We start from the raw sequence: 16,051 nt of genomic DNA, 5'->3' as shown, positions 1-16,051 counted from the left end.
TTCCTCAGGGCAGAACCCTGTAGGCAATTCAGAGTCACAAAGGACAGTCACAGGTAGCAGAGACATCTGAAAACTCAGTAGCACCACAGGCCAGTAAGGATGTGAGCAGCTGGAACCCACCAGGCACTAGCAGAAAGGAAGTGTAGTGATGCAACAGATGGCCCCAGGCCCCAACAGCTCCAAAGCCAAGTCCCTACCCAGGAGCAGTAAGCCCACACAGTGACACCATGGCATGATAGAATCTACCAAACACCACACTGCAGCAAGTCAGACGCACTAAGACAGCTGTGTTAGAAAGCCTACTGTGCCACATTTCCTGCCCAAACTGAGTTTGGAAATGCAAATGCTATGGGTTTTACGACTTCTTCTGGGGGAAAGGGACTCTGAGTCTCAAAGACTCCAAGTCAGGTCCATGTACCTGCACTGCCCACCTCTCTCCAGCACACCTGTCTAGAAGCAAGACAGTCTATATGCTGGGCCATGTCTAACCAGGTGAAGCTGTATCCTTAAGACCTTAGCATCCACACTGTCATGAGCCTTTGGACCTGCTGCCCCACAACCAAAACCTCTCTGTGCATATATGAACATTTCCATCACTGTTTCTCCAGAGGACAATGACCCGTACAATGAGGTTGAAAACGGCCCCCTCTGCAGCATCAGAAAAAGGGTCGGGGGAGATGGCACAGGCATCCCTAGACCCCTCACAGGGCTGGGAGGCCAAGGCGTGAATGACTGGGTTTAGGAGGTGGACCCAGCAGTTATCCAGGTTCACCAGCATCAAAGCAACAACAAAGCAGGAATTGCATCTCATCAGGGAGGGATCCCTTCTCTTAGACAGGCCATACCACTGCCAGCCAAGTTACCCATGCACAGAATTCTGTGCAGTGACTTCCCCTGGTAAATTCAGAATGTACCTGGCCTTAGGGCCTTGAGGAGATTGTGAAATAACCATAGGAGCCAGAAAAGAGAACATGTAGCAGGATGTAGGGCAAGTCCTGCCTCCATATGCCCAAGCCTTCAATGCCTCCTGGAGATGCCTACAGTGTGAACCGCTGTGGTTATTCTGGCTACAAGGTACAAGTGAGGGTTGGGGCCCTGCTCTGTCTGCAGGACAGGCACTGCTGAATGTTCTGAGACCATGGCATGGAGTGGTGGGAGAACACCTGCCTAGTGAGTGGCATGGGCTCTACCTCACTCACACATTCACACGCGCACAGCACACCACACCACACACACACACACACACACAGAGAGAGAGAGAGAGAGAGAGAGAGAGAGATCTCCAATGTAGTGACAATAAATGATTCAATAGGCTTTTTACACCAACAACTAAGAAAACTCAATGAGCAATCCAGAGGCAGCACAACACTCCATCACCAGCACTCCTAGGCTGAAAAGCAAAGGCAAAGGAACTCACTAGTTAAGACAGTTATTTCAGCCCTCTCTTGGGTGGAATCCTACTGTTGCACCATCAGCAATGGAACAGAATATGCTAAAGGCCCAACATATGCTAAAGGGTCATGTCTGGACAGCACAGGGCCAAGAATTCACCATGCTAAAGTATCTGGGCTCTTGAACCTCAAGGCACTCCCTCTATGTCCACCCAGGCCTCTCTGAAAACTCCACTTCCACTGCTCAGGACACCTGCCAGGAGCAAGGCTTGCATATCCCACAGACAGACAGATTTTCTAGAATGGTCACCACAAACCAATCGCAATGCTCCGTTTCAGAAAGGAAAACATCTGGAGTAAAGGGAGACATCACTGTGCATTTTCCAAACATTAGAACTCCAAAACAGCATCAATGTACAGCACTACACAACAGTCAGTTCAAGCCACTGCATGTGAGGTGGCATGACCCTAAGAACTAAGCAGAGTAATGATCCACACAGGGTGCCACCAACCCAGTGAACACCAACCTGCCCCAAAGCTCGGGCAGGAGCAGAGCCTGTTCATCACAGCTGACAACAAAAGCCAGGGATAAATGACAGCAAAAGTAAACAACCCGAGTACACATCTTATACCCTAACCTTCCCTACAGGTCAACTTTGTCTAAAGGTCAGACCTGTGTGCTTCTAATCACACAACGTGTGAAAAGCATGACTTGGCAGACCATAGCTGAGTTCAAAGTGAACACCAGCAGGGAGCATCACTCCTGGGGAAGAGGGGTCACAGCTATTTCAGCTCCATCACTTGGATGGAGACCCTACTGTCCCATGAGTGACACTCAAGTTCCTTTCTTGTATGCACAGGAGAATGCTGCCAACCATGAAGAAAAAAAGCACCCACACTTGCAGATACTGCCCCGTTCTGACTAAACAAACAAGAAGGATCCAGCCTCGGTAGACACACAGACCCTGTACAGCACTCATGCCTGAGGGGCCAGTGTGTCCACTGTGAGAGGCAGAAACGACATCGGTACCAAAGACTGAGCCAGGAGGGGAGGGTGAGAGAAGTCACAGAGAGGATACAGCAGTGGCCCAGAACCTGGCCCTGGGGGGCTGGAGACAGATAATCCCTGAGCTCCAATATATGTGGACTGTAAACCACCAGAAACAAATGGCATGACTGGGCAAACACAGAGAAGGCCAAATAAGGGCCAGACAGCTGTTAAAGACCTCAGAGCCTCTTCTGCAGGCAGGAGTCACTTTCCTGAACCTCACTAGTAAGAAGAAAAGTTTTACAATTGCAAGCAATTAAGAGAAACCAGAAATAAGGAACAGAACCTAGAGCCCTCACATGCCACGGTTCTGGCTCCTGACAGGCTGTACTTCCATAGGATCTTCACCTGGCCTAAAGGAAATGTTTTGGGGACCAACAGGACCTTACCACAAATCTGGACTTTAAAGTGCCACAGGCAGCGCTCTGCACAAACAGCTCAGTGCTATGGAGATGGGGTGCTGCAGGAACTGGACACACACACACACACACACACCACAACCCAGGGAGTGTGCAGGAAACACGCAGCTGTTTGCTGTTAATAGACACCAAAGCTAAAAACACACTGTGGGGTCTTCATACGCTGGACATTAGCCTTCCATCTGGCAAACAACTGCTGCACCAGGCTCCCTAAGAAAACAGCTCCCTGTAGGAGTCACTAAACACAAACAAGCCTAAGAAGACATGCAGTCCACACGGGAGCACTGGGGCTCATGGGGTGAGGCACCCATTCCCAGGCAGAGATCACACATGCCAAGTCCCCTCTTCACGCTTTCTTGCATTTCCTGACATCTCTAAGCACAGCAGTGGCCCGCAGTGAGCCAGGTATCGACATACCACATAATCATCAGCAGACTTACATTTCCAGAACAGGCTCCCTTACCTTTCCCAGGACTAAGATTCTGGTCTATAAAGACCTTTAGTTCTCCGTTGGCTTCAATTAGACTGGCCTGCAGAGAGTAACAACAACAACAGTGAATACAACATCTCAAGAGCCACACAGCCAAAGTTGTTAAAAATACCATCTCACCCTTCTCCAGGAAACTGTATGGAAAACGCTTATTCACCAAACAAAAGGTGGAGCCAGTAAGGGACATCATGACTAGGCTCTCCCAGGGCGAAGTGTCATCCACAACAAGGTTAACTGTACATGGCCACTGGCCTGATGGCCACTGGCCTGAGGCAAAGGACAGGAGGCTGCAATGGAGGCCCTGAATGAATGTTCATCCAAATATTCTTCCACAAAAGAAAATGCTGGTAACAGAAGGGAAGGAGAGGGCGGTGGCCAAGAAAAGCCCAGCGGGATCCCAGTCTCCTACAGACAGGAAAGTGAGCTGCCCAAAGGTCCTGGGGACAGTGACAGAGCTACATGCAAGACAGGCCAGGGACCCAAGAGGACTGAGGCAAAAAAAAAAAAATCACCTGAGTCTGGAAAGGCCAGGCTGGAAAGGAGGCTGAACAAAATCCCATAGTAACATGGGTGCACAGACAGGCACACTAGGCTATTAAGAATGAGTAAGGCCAGGAAGGTAAAAGCGACAGGTGAAAGCCAGGTTAGTAAATTAGAGGACTAATCCAGGTATGTAAAGCCCGAGCTTAAAGCTAGGAATTAAGATAAACTCCAGGAAAGTCTAACATGCTGAAGTCAGGCGGGTAAAGCTAGGAGACACAGGGAGGTATTTAATGCAAAAACTTAACAGGGATGAGAGTAGGTACCTACATGAGCCCAGCAGGTACGTAGGCAGAGAAGAACAGGTAGCAGCCAAAGCTAATAGGTCCGGGCTGGAGAGTTAGGCTAAGAGTGGAGGAGCTGCTTCCAGGCATGCTCAAAGTACAGGCTCCAACTCCAGCACTACCAACATGAATAAGCAAACATTTAAAAACTGCTTTAGGTAAGAGGGCCAAATTGGGAGGACCAAGTTGGGAAGGCCATTAGAGTAAGGCCAAGAGATTAGAAACAGCACCAGGTAGTAAGGTTCCCCTAAGCCAAAAGCACAGGGAAGCTACTAGGTTAAAACCCACTGACAAGCATGAAGTTAGGGCAGGATGGTGAGACCTGGGGCTAGTAATGGCAGGAGAATGAGGCCTTGCCTACAAATCTACAAGGAAAGAACCCGGAAAGGCCGGCCCAGGGGACAGGCTATGCTGGTTAAAGTCAATGAATAAAACCAGGGAAAAGTCCAAGAGGCCGAGGGCAAAGGGGTTAGGGTTGGGTGGGGGAGGCCAGAAGTAAGGTGAGGTGGGTAAACCAAGATGTTACATCTGAGCTGGGAAAGCTGACTGTTAGCACAGTCCAGCAGGAAACCACAGGAAAATCGTGGGCTAAAAAGCTGAATGCATTAGAACGGCTAAACAGAGGCAGGCCAGACTAACACCAGGTGGGCCAGGCCAGGAGGCTAATAAGGCAAAGGCCAAGGCCCCAGGGCCAGCGAGTGAGTAAGAACTACTGAGTACCAGTCTGGCCAGGTACGTAATAGAGCCTGGAGATCTGGAACAGGTCTAGTGATCCTAAGTCCTAGTTTTAGCAATTATAGCTCGGAGCAATATTCCTCTCCCAGGCTCCCTCAGCTCCATGGGCTTAGGAGGGGGTGGGGCTCCTGGTAAAGCCACAACACACCACTGTTCCTGTGTCTGCCCCATGTATCACACTGGCTGGGCCTGGTCAAATAGAACAGACTCATCCTCAGGCTGAACAAGCAGGCCCATGGCATTACCCCTTTCTGTCATTCTCTGGCACCTACTCACCATATTGCCCAACTTCCCCACACAAGCCTTGTGGGGCTCTACGGAGCTGCTCTCCTAAGTCAGCACGCTACATCTTTGCAAGTTTCCTTCCTGACCACTGAGCACCAAGAGGACCTAAGGCAGAGCACACTGGGGCAGCATCATCTGCTGTCTCTGGCAGACAAGACTCTCTATGGGCTACAGTGACAGATGCTGACACAACCACCTTTCCTTGCCCATTGACGAATCTACCACACAGGAACACAGCCCAGTGCAGGGATAGAGGGCTATGCCATGTTTGAGTTTGTACATTTTATTATGTTACCACTCACAGAAACCAGTTTGACATTCACCACAGCACAGACCCCCTCCCTGAGGTAAACATAGCTGGCATGGACAGACTGCCCAGAAGTTCGCCAGCTATGTTCCTCCTGCCTCTAGGGTCACAGTCAGCGTTGATGTGAACCCACCATCCCAACTCTGGATGCTGCATCACTACAGGGAGACATCCTACAAACTCAGATGGTCTGCCAACCTCCTGGCTCCAGGAGAGTCCCTCCCATCAACTCAACCCTTGATTCCTGCAGCAGGCTCCAAAGAGCTCACTGGCCAGGAATGGCCAGCAGAACCCTTAAGAAGTCAGATATGTAACAAACAGGCAGAGTTTCTCCACAAGTCTCTATGGTGATATACTATTTATGATTTATTAAAGCTTGTTGAGGATTCAGAGAACAAAGTCAGCCACAAGCTATAGAGATCAGTCAGTGCTGGTACACAGCTTTAATCCCAGGAATCAGGATTAAGAGGCAGATGGATCTCTGTTAGTTCAATCATGGCTTACACAAGAATGAAGAGTAACAGAGCTCATGCCTTTGATCCCAGCACATGGGATCATACTCCTTTAATCCCAGCATTAAGGAGAAAGGAGCAAGGTCTCAGAGCTGGCATTCATTCTCCAGCCACAATGAGAATAGGAAGATATTGAAGTTTCAGGATTCTCCAGCCATGCTGAGGAGAGGCAGCAGTCTGAGGCTTGGTGAAGAACTCGTTGATGGATCAGCCCTTTCAGTATGAGGCAGACTAAGAACTAGAGAGCAGCTGCTTTGCTTTTCTGATCTTCAGCTTGAAGTTTGAACCCGGATTGTCTCTGGGTTTTTTATTATTTGTGTTACAAGTCTCAGTTTGGGGCCATCACACTCAAAAGTAATCAGGAAGCAATCTACCAAGACACAGGAAAGAAGTGACATGAAGCCACATAGGACTGCCAAATTAAAGTCTGCCACCCACTGTCCCAGCCATGTCTGCAAACAAGAGTAACTGTATTCCCCTGAAACCCAAGCAAATCCCTTGATGATGCCTGGGTGTTTTTGTCACTTTGCTGAGAAAGCTACCATCAGAATTGGATGGAAACCTAAGCCTTGGCCCATCCATTCACTAACTACCCACCGAAATGTCTGGTTGGACTCTAGATGCACACCTGTAAGCCACAGGGTCCCTGGAGAACTCCCTGGAGAGCTCCGGGAGGGGGGTCATCCTTCATCACACTGTATGTTCAGCAACATCCCCCAGACTCCTTCTCACTACGTGCCTGTCATACCTCCCAGAGTGACATACAATATTATCTCTAGACTGCACAACTGCCCTCAGTTGAGAGCCACTGGCTTTGGGTATGATTTCATGAGAATTCTGACAGATTTGTGTCCCAAAGCAAGCACTAAATACACAGCTTTATCCTCAGCCCCCTTTTCAAATAGAGGTCTGAGATCAATAGAGAAAAATCTACCCCAAAAGAACAAGCAGAAGGCTGCTGGGCCAGCTGAGGCCCACCACAGCTTGCCACATTCACTAAGTGCAGCCTTCAAGAAGAGAGGTAGGACACTCAGGGGACAAAGCCACGAGACAGAGCCCTTGTCAAGAGCTGCTTGCCCTTTCACCATGTGGGGACACAGCAAGAAGAATTTTACTCCCTTGGAGCCTCCTTTTCTCAATTTTCCTTAATAAATCTACCTCCAATCTACTTAAGAAAAAAGGGGTGGGGGCAGCCATAAGCCATCACTGAGCCAATCTGCCTTTGCTCTTGGACCTACAGCTACCTGAACTGTAAGGGGTAGATTTTATTATACCTTTACTATAGCAGCTCAAATGGACTGAGACAGATGCCTCCCAGCCTGACTCAACTGTGCAATCATTGCAGTCAGCACGTTCTCTGCCCTGTTGGCTCTCTCTGGGAAACTGGCAGCCTGTGGTGGGCAGGGGAGATGCTGTCACAGAGGTAGGCAAGCCTCCAGACAGCTTCAAATCTGTACAGTGTTCAACCCCAGACATAAGTTCCTATGTATGTCACCACTCACTGCACAAATGTATGCATACTTGTCACCTTAATCCACTCATCTCTGAGGATGCTTGTTGCACAGCACCAGATGACCAACAGTGGCCAAGCAGTCACTGAGCATACTCTGAAAGGACCTGAGTTAAGTCTAGCTTTACAGAGACATCAGGAGGACTCTGTAACACCACAGCTCCAGGACTCTATGACAGGAGTGCATAGCTACACTCACCTATGCACACTACAGCTGCACCTGCCCTGCCTGGGGGTGATTACCAAGGATGCTGGTACCAGATGGGTTGACCAATGGTAAGGGCAACAGGAATGCAGAGAGCATAAAACATCCTTAGCCTTCCATGGAATAGAGAATCGCTGATGCAAATTCAACTCCATCCCATGGACTGTTGACACTGCCACATAGCATCACAGCAGGAGTGGCTGCTCCCTGAGCCATACCCTTCTTTGCATGTTCCAGGCTCTAGGTGGGAAGGGCAGCATAGAAAAGGCCTGATGCAACTCCCCTCACCTCCCAAACTAGGCCCACAGAAGAGCACTGAGTAGAAGCCAAAGGCTACTGTGGCAGAATGTGGCAAAGAACAGCAATGTCACTCATAAGCACCAACCACGTACTCTACAGGAACTGTGACCTGATCACAGCATTTCCACGGTCACAACAGGTACAGCCAAGGCTATCAAGTCCCAGCTGGCCAGCGGCATATCTAAGGGTGGTAACTGACCCGAGTAGCCACATGACTCACAAGCCCCCCCCCCAGCAACACCTCCACCCCTCTGTCCACTTTCCATTAGTACATTAGACATGGAATTAAGTGCAATTCCTTTAAGCTGGAGAGCCCAGCCAACTTCCAGGGAGGCAACATTATCAAAATAAATAAATAAATAAATAAATAAATAAATAAATAAATGAAAGCTGTGTGCTGACACTGACTGGTCTCTTCTATCCTGCTCTAGGCAGGACTGTACTGTAAGAAACAGCACATGACCATGACCACAATGAACACAACAACCATAACCACCCCCTTCCAGAGTACAATGATGGACAGTCAACTTGCCAACAGCAAACACCAGAGACCCACTCTGTTCACTTGGCAAATCTTGCTGGTGCTTGCCAATGGCCAACTTTCACAAACATGACAGTACCAGCCTCAATGACAGCCCAGAGTGGTCATCACCAGCATCCTTTTATAAATGCACCGGTGACCACAATCCTGCCCCTACAGCTACACTCCTATCAGATGCAGACTTAAGTAGGAAAGAAGGAGCCAGAAGGCACGGAGGGGCTGCCACTCCCTCCCAGGTACACCCTAGGGTTCATTCCAGGTGGTTCTCCCCAGGCACGATCCCAGGGGATTGCCTTGTACAACTCTTCCCTAAGACTTTCCCAGTTAATAATTGATTCATTTTTCTACTGTCCATCTCTCTTCTCTGCAAGACACCTATCTGATGGGTGTGGGCACTGTCTGGCAGCCTGGACACTGTAACCTCTGGCCAGGAACAATGTTGACTATGAGGGGGATGCATAAGACAGTGTTCCTACCATGAAGGTCAGGCAGTGAGAACCTGCAAGGGAAAGTTTCTACAGGAATCCTTTGCTGAGGCTTCCCTGTTGTGATGCTTTCTAAGCCTCCCACTTGTCCCGTGTTCTCTCAATTTCATCGTTAGAGACATGAGGTCATGAATATATGCCTTTATAAAAACTATTAGGAAAAGTATTAGCTCAGTAGTTTCCTGTTTTACCAGCCGAAACCTAAGAGAAGAGTTAAGAATTAAATCCCTTCTACAACAACTGTGACAATGTTACAACCTCCTTAAAAAAAATCACATCATGTCAGAAATACATTCTCAGCAACAATTCAAGGTGTGTGGGTGGCCTAAGGAGTCAAGAAGCCAGCTCTGAGGACACCTGGAAAGGAGGCCCCTAGGCAGCCTGTAAGGGAACCTGAAACACCAAACTGGATTCTCCTGAGGAATCTACTCACTTGTCTGGCAACTGAGAGGTTATTTTCCCTCAGATGTCAGGACAGACAGACCAGCACACACTAACCCCTTCCAACACAGGTGCCAGACCATGCATGCCACAGTTTTGAGAGGACTGTACATGTGCATGGCCTGATTCGTGGTCACATCTCTCTTGAGTGATGCCTCTGTAGACCCCACAGGTAAGGAAGACTGAAGTCACTACATACCCTAGGGAAGGTTGGCCACTGACCTCACTATACATAAAATACATGCAAATTTCAGAGCTTGCTGGAGAGCTGAGCCCTAGCAAGGTTGGGCCTGCTCACTACATGCTAATCTCCACTCATGGTATCAACATAGCCACCACCTTCAGCATTGTCCCGAGTCCCAACATAACTGCTGTGGTGGTCAGTCTGATCTCCACAAGTATATGAAGCTGCACATCCACCTTCGGTCACATGGCACTGTTCAGGAGCAGCTTCCTTCCGGAGCACCTAGACTCCAGCAACTGGAAACGTACTCTGTTGGTCATCACTCCTCTCGGGGAATGTCCCATAATCCTCCTCTCTATGCATTGTTAACCTGACAGACATTCACTTCAACAGGATTGAACAATATAATTCCTGAAACCATACTTCAGTATGCTCCTTACCCCCAAATGCTGCACAACAGCCCAGGCTAGGGAGAACTGTGCAGCCATGAGGCGCCTGAGTAAAGAACCTGGCACAGCCCCTACCTGGGAAGCCAGCCTCCAGGAAGCCACTGTTACCTCTGAAGGCCATCTGTGCCTGCAGCATGAGCTGATCTACCAAATGGCTCTGACCAACATATAATCCTAGAAGTGAGAGGTAGAGACAGCGGGACCCTATGAGCTTGATGGCCCACCCAGTCTATTGCCAGGCAACGGAAAGACTATCTCAAGAAATAAGGTATTAACTCAGGCACAGCCACACATGCCTTTAACCACAGAACTCATGAGGCATAGAGAGGATCTCCATGAGCTCAGGGCTAACCTAATCTACATAGTAAACTCTAGTGCTATATAGTGAGTTTCTGCCTTAAAAATACATAACTAAATGACATAAGGTGCAGAGTGATAGCAGAAGACACCCAGTGTCAACCACTGATGTCTACATGTGTGGCACAGACATGCACACACCAGCACGCACTCAAGCCAGTACAAAAGCCTTTTAAGATTCAGAGCTCAGAGCACACCTTTAATCCCAGCACCTGGGAGAGACAAGCAGGTGGATCTGAATTCAAGGCCAGCCTGGCCTACAGAGCAAGTTCCAGGACAGCCAGAGTTACACAGAGAAACCCTGTCTTGAAAAACAAAAAGATTCTGCACTGCCTTTTACAGCACATTTTATTCACTTGAAGGCATTTTTAAGTCACAAGAATACACAATCAGTAAAAACATAAGGGAGACGAACACCATTGACAGCAGCAGTTTCTGAAGAGCTAAAAATCACATACAATTGGCCTACATGCAAGGACTCTACTAGCAAAACCAAAACATCCCTGGAGGCCAGAAACTTAAAAATAAAGACCAACTCGATTCAAACAACAGTCAAACCTAGTTCACAGACAAGAACCACCACTAAGTAAGAGGCAGGTATCTGACAGGAAAATGTAGACAAGCTGTCCTCCTTGCCATCACTGAAGAAATTCTGCAGGTCCCTCCACGATGAACTGATGCTGTCCCTGGCAGTTCCTTCTCCCCACCTTTGACCCTTAACCTGGAAATGCTACTTCCAAGAATCCACAGAAGTCAAGTCCCATTTTTCTACAAGGACATCCACCAAAGACTTGCTTAAATCAAGGGACTACAGCAGACAATGTTTATATCACCTCCTTGGCAGACGATAATGGCCATCTTAGAAACAAGCACTTATTTGCATTCTGGGATCAGGACCAGGATCAGGTGTACAGATGCTGCCTTGTGGCTGGGCCTCACTAAGGGGTCTAATCAGAAAGATGTGCCCAACCTCATAACCTCATTCAATACCTTCCCAACTCTATCACCTTTGGGAGAAGGCTGTACAGGAGTAACAAACAGCCCAGTGAGGGCAGAGTCAACAAGAATATCTCCAAAGCAGTTGCGGGAAATGATCTAGATATAGGCCCATTCAAATGCCAAACTTGGGAAACCATGGGGAGTCCCAGAGCTGCCATATGATAATAATGAATTGCCTTGGGTTATATTAGCCAGGTTCTGTTTGGGTTTTTGTAGGGGAACTCAAGTAGTTTCTGCCAAGTCACACCTGTCCACCACACCTGAGCCATGCATGCATGCCTGGAATATCTTAAAGCTATCCCAATAGCTACTTGATGGCTATTCTAAAACAAGACAACAAGGATATGGGCCACCAGCACAATCTCTCAACTTCTGTGTGTCTATAAGCATTTTTAAAACGCTTAGGAAAGGTTCATTCAGTACTGCTTGCACACAAGCATGGGGACCTGAGTTCAAGCCCCAGAACCCACAAAAATGACAGGTGCAAAATCTCAGTACTGAGGAAGCAGTCAGGTGGACTCCTACTCTAAATGGCAAACTCCAGTGAGTCCCCACCTCAAAAGACAAAGTGGATGCCACCTGACAAACATCCAAGGCTAACTTCTATACACAAGTGCACAAATGTTCATAAGGACACATAGGTGCACACAAGCACGTTATTAGAGCCAGTAGTGATAGTACACACTGGTAATCTCAGAATCAGGGAATCAGGGAGGCTAAGATAGGTGAATCCTGAGCTCGAGGCCTATATAACAAGAGCCTATCTCAAAAGCTAAACAAAAATAGAGTAAATTCCATAAAGAGTATTAACCATCTATTTACATTTGCTGTTATGAAAAAACCCAGGGCAAACTGCTGAATAATACCACAAGCAACAAAGTGTGAATGCACTGAGGTAAAACCACGTACCATATAGGCATATCTAAACACACCTCTGGTGGTTGCCACATGTGTGCCTGTGGAAGGGCTGGAGATCTCACTTGCTGCTCTTGCAGGGGACCTACATTTGGTTCTGAGTATCCACAAGGTAATCACAGCTAACTCTAGTTGCAAGGCATCCAATGACCTCTTGTGGTCTACACAGGTACCAAGCATGCACATGGTGCGCATACATATGTGCAAGCTAAACACTCATACACATAAAATTTTAAAAATCTTTGTACCTATCCCACACAGCTGGTACAATAGCAATCTCAGCAGTGACTCTGGATGCCCCACCACTGGCCTTTCTGGTTCCTTCCAGCACCACTTGAATCCTGAAACACTGGAACAATTAGGCTATTTCTCTTCGTAAGAAAGGGCAGGGATCTGATCAGAGCAAGATTTGGTGGGGTGTGGATACATGAGGAGGAAGCTAAGCCATCCACCAAAACTGCAGGGTCTACAGAAACAGACTCATCTCCTTCCTACAGAACAAGCAGGAATGTCCAGAGAGGCTAGGGATAGCTTTAGAGATAGCAAGTAAGCATGTCCAGTGAGCAGGAAGAACTGGACAGGTCTGAAAGGCATGGTCCAGATGGGAAGGGCTCTGAGGAAACACCCAGAGCAGCTCACACCCCACATGGGAAGCAAGAATCCATGTCCTCAGGGAAGGATCTAATGAAGGTGAGCTGATGGCTAGGAGATAAACTCAAAAGTATTTATAAAGATGGGAACTTTCCAGATTCTGGAGAAGAGAGAGGAGTGGGCTAGCATCAAGAGCTGCCAGAGCAGGAGACCCACAAGAATTCTGAAGAAGGTTAAGATGAGGCACAGGATGCCAGGATCAGGGAGTTATCCACAATGTACAAAGGAGAGCCCTTGAACACAGCCAGAGGGCTGGAGCTATCTATGTTCAGTGGTAAGAGCACCTGGCCAACATGGGTGAGGGCCTAGATTCAATTCCTAGTTCTCCCAAAAGAAACACAAGAGTAGGGGGTGAAGGAAACAGCCATGCACCATCCCTCACAAGCATGTCTCTGCCTTCATCTCCTCCCACACACAGACCCTAAGCCAGATCAGCAAACCCTTGTCAGTTTGCTTGGCAGTACATGGCCCCCTCAGCACTACGAGGACTTCACCTACAGAAGAGCAGTGTTCACATTTTCCTCACACAGGCCCACCAAGCCCAATGTCCCAAGTCACCTTTAGTTCTGCTGCCTGAGTATAGCTGGGTTCAGGGCTCCCTCCCAGCCTCAGTCCTTCTTGACAAGATTATATGCATTCAGGGTGCTATGACTGTAGTTTTGGTCTTCCTAGACAGGGAGCCAGGCCACAGAATCTGATGCAGCCTCAAATCCAACCAACTTCCTGCAAGCAACTAGCTCCTGCCAGAAGACACCAAATGATACTTCATTATGCAATAGACCCAAATGCACAACTACCTGGGAGAGCTGCCAGGTAGCTAACTGTCCAGGTTTGATATGTTCCACTTCCTGATGTCACAGGGCAGCTTTGGAAAGGGAGAATGAAGCAGTACCAACGGTGGATGGCTAGGACATAGAAGGCAATTACCACAGGAATAGCTAAGGCAGGAAGTGGCTGCCCCACAGCACAGGACTTCACTTTCTTGCCCAATTACAACAACTGCCTTGGTCCTCACCACTTACCTAAAGCAGGCATGCATTACATTCTGCAACAGCAACCTAGATATGCAGAACTCAAGAGTTTAGTCTTACATCTGCAGGCTGTGAGTACACACTGACGAATACACCAAATGCCACAAATGGAGGGCCCAACCAAGCATCAGCACTCAGGCCATTTCTGTGATGTTGAGGCAAATGTCTGACTTCTAGGCCACAAAAGTGACTGAAGTAAGACTAGCAAGATTGCTGAAACATCTTCTAAAACAATAGTCACCTTCAATAACTGACTGGCCCAAAAACATACCAGGCCAGAGACAGGTATGACTTAGAAGCTGACTCCAAACTTAGCCACAGAGACATGAAGAGGTTAAAGAGGAACTCCCAGTCTCTCCCTTTTCATCTTCTTCCATGCACACTAAGGTATCTTAATTCAAATCCCAGGAACTGAGAGAGCTGTTCAGAGTTACAGCACTCCCAGAATGCATGAGACCCAACACCCAACACCAATACATAAATAAGCAAACCTTGAAAAGCAAAATATGTCCCCTCCCCAACACTGGGAGTTGAACCTAGGGCCTCAAACCTGATTTTTCTTAAAAGGCAAAACAGAGTCTACAAATAAGACCTTCAAGGACTCAGCTACAATGCTTTTATAGGCCACCACCCTGCATATGTAACCACTAGAATGAACTAGGCCTTAGAGAACCATGTTGTTTTGTTTTTTAAGATTTTTTGTGCTGGATATTGTGGCCCACACCTTTAAACCCAGCAGTTGGGAGGCAAAGGCAGGAGGATCTGATCTGTATTCAAGGCCAGCCTGATTTACACAGCAAGTTCCAAGACAGCCAGAACTGTTACAGAGACCTTGTCTCAAAAAGAGAAAGGAAGATGTATTTATGTGTATGAGTGCTTTGCCTGCATGTGTATGCGCACCACATACAGGCCTAGTGCCTATGGGGGTCAGAAAAGGGTATCAGATCCCTGAACTGGAGTTACATATGGTTGTGAGCCACCATGTGATTGCTGAGAATCAAACCTGGGTCCTCTGCAAGAGCAGCCAGTAGTCTTAACCACAAAACCATCTCTCCAGCTCCAGCCTCAGAAAATCTTAACAGTCATGCCAAAGAAGAATGTCAATAGCCAGGCATCATGACAAAGGCCTATAGTCCCAGTACTCAGAAAGCTGAAACAAAAGGACTGGGAGTTCAAGACCAGAGAGACTACAGAATGAATTCAGGGACTGGAAGGGAATCTTACTTAAGACTATGCCTCAAATAAAATGGAAAAAAAAAAAAAAGAAAGAAAAAAGAAGGCTGGCAATGTAGCTTAGCGACAGAATCTAGCATAATGAAAACACTAGATTCAACCTCCTGTACTGTAAAAAGGAAACAAATCAAAACGAACACCCAACTCCTCCCTACAAATCATCAGTATTTTATGTTAAAATTCAAGGTATGGGCTGGCAAGATGGCTCAGTGGGTAAAGGTACCTGTCACCAAGTCTGAGTTCCATATTTAGGGCTCACGTGGTTGTACCGAGAAGTGCTTCCTCAGAGTTGTCCTCTGATCTCCACATGTATGATATGGTATATGCACACACATGCATGTGTGTGTGAATGCACATACATACCCATATTCATACATCATTTTTTTAAATCCCAAGTATACAAAAAATAAAAAAAAAATGAGGAAAATACTAATCTCTAAATCCTTTTTATTTTTGAGATAAGAGTCTCTCTATGCAGCCCTCGATCTAGAACTCTATATGGAGGACAGGCTAGCCTTGAACTCAGAGATCTGCTGGTCTATTTCTAGGTGCTGGAATTAAAGATATATGCCACCATAACCAGCACATTCCTAAATTTTTTTTTTATAAATTATTTAACTTTATTTTATATGCATTAGTATGAAGGTGTCAGATTCCCCTGGAACCAGAGTTACAGACAGTTTTAAACTGCCATGTGGGTGCTCGGATTTATACCTGGGTGCTATTAACCACTGAGCCA

General features: G+C 47.5%; 1 protein-coding gene across 2 annotated transcripts in view; it reads right to left on the bottom strand.

Annotated features, from left to right (window-relative positions):
- The window catches only part of Tfdp1 (transcription factor Dp-1), a 40,191-nt gene that overhangs the window by 18,394 nt on the left and 5,746 nt on the right, over window positions 1–16,051 (bottom strand). For both annotated transcript variants that reach the window (XM_051182022.1, XM_051182023.1), the window contains exon 3: window positions 3,322–3,388. In XM_051182022.1, the coding sequence (XP_051037979.1) occupies window positions 3,322–3,388 (67 nt within the window). The remainder of the gene's footprint in view (window positions 1–3,321; window positions 3,389–16,051) is intronic.

The sequence above is a fragment of the Phodopus roborovskii genome, unplaced genomic scaffold (assembly GCF_943737965.1).
Source record: "Phodopus roborovskii unplaced genomic scaffold, PHOROB, whole genome shotgun sequence".
NCBI classification, from domain to species: Eukaryota; Metazoa; Chordata; class Mammalia; order Rodentia; family Cricetidae; genus Phodopus; species Phodopus roborovskii.
Note: the sequence above shows the minus strand (reverse complement) of the source record. Positions and strands in the feature narration are given on the sequence as shown.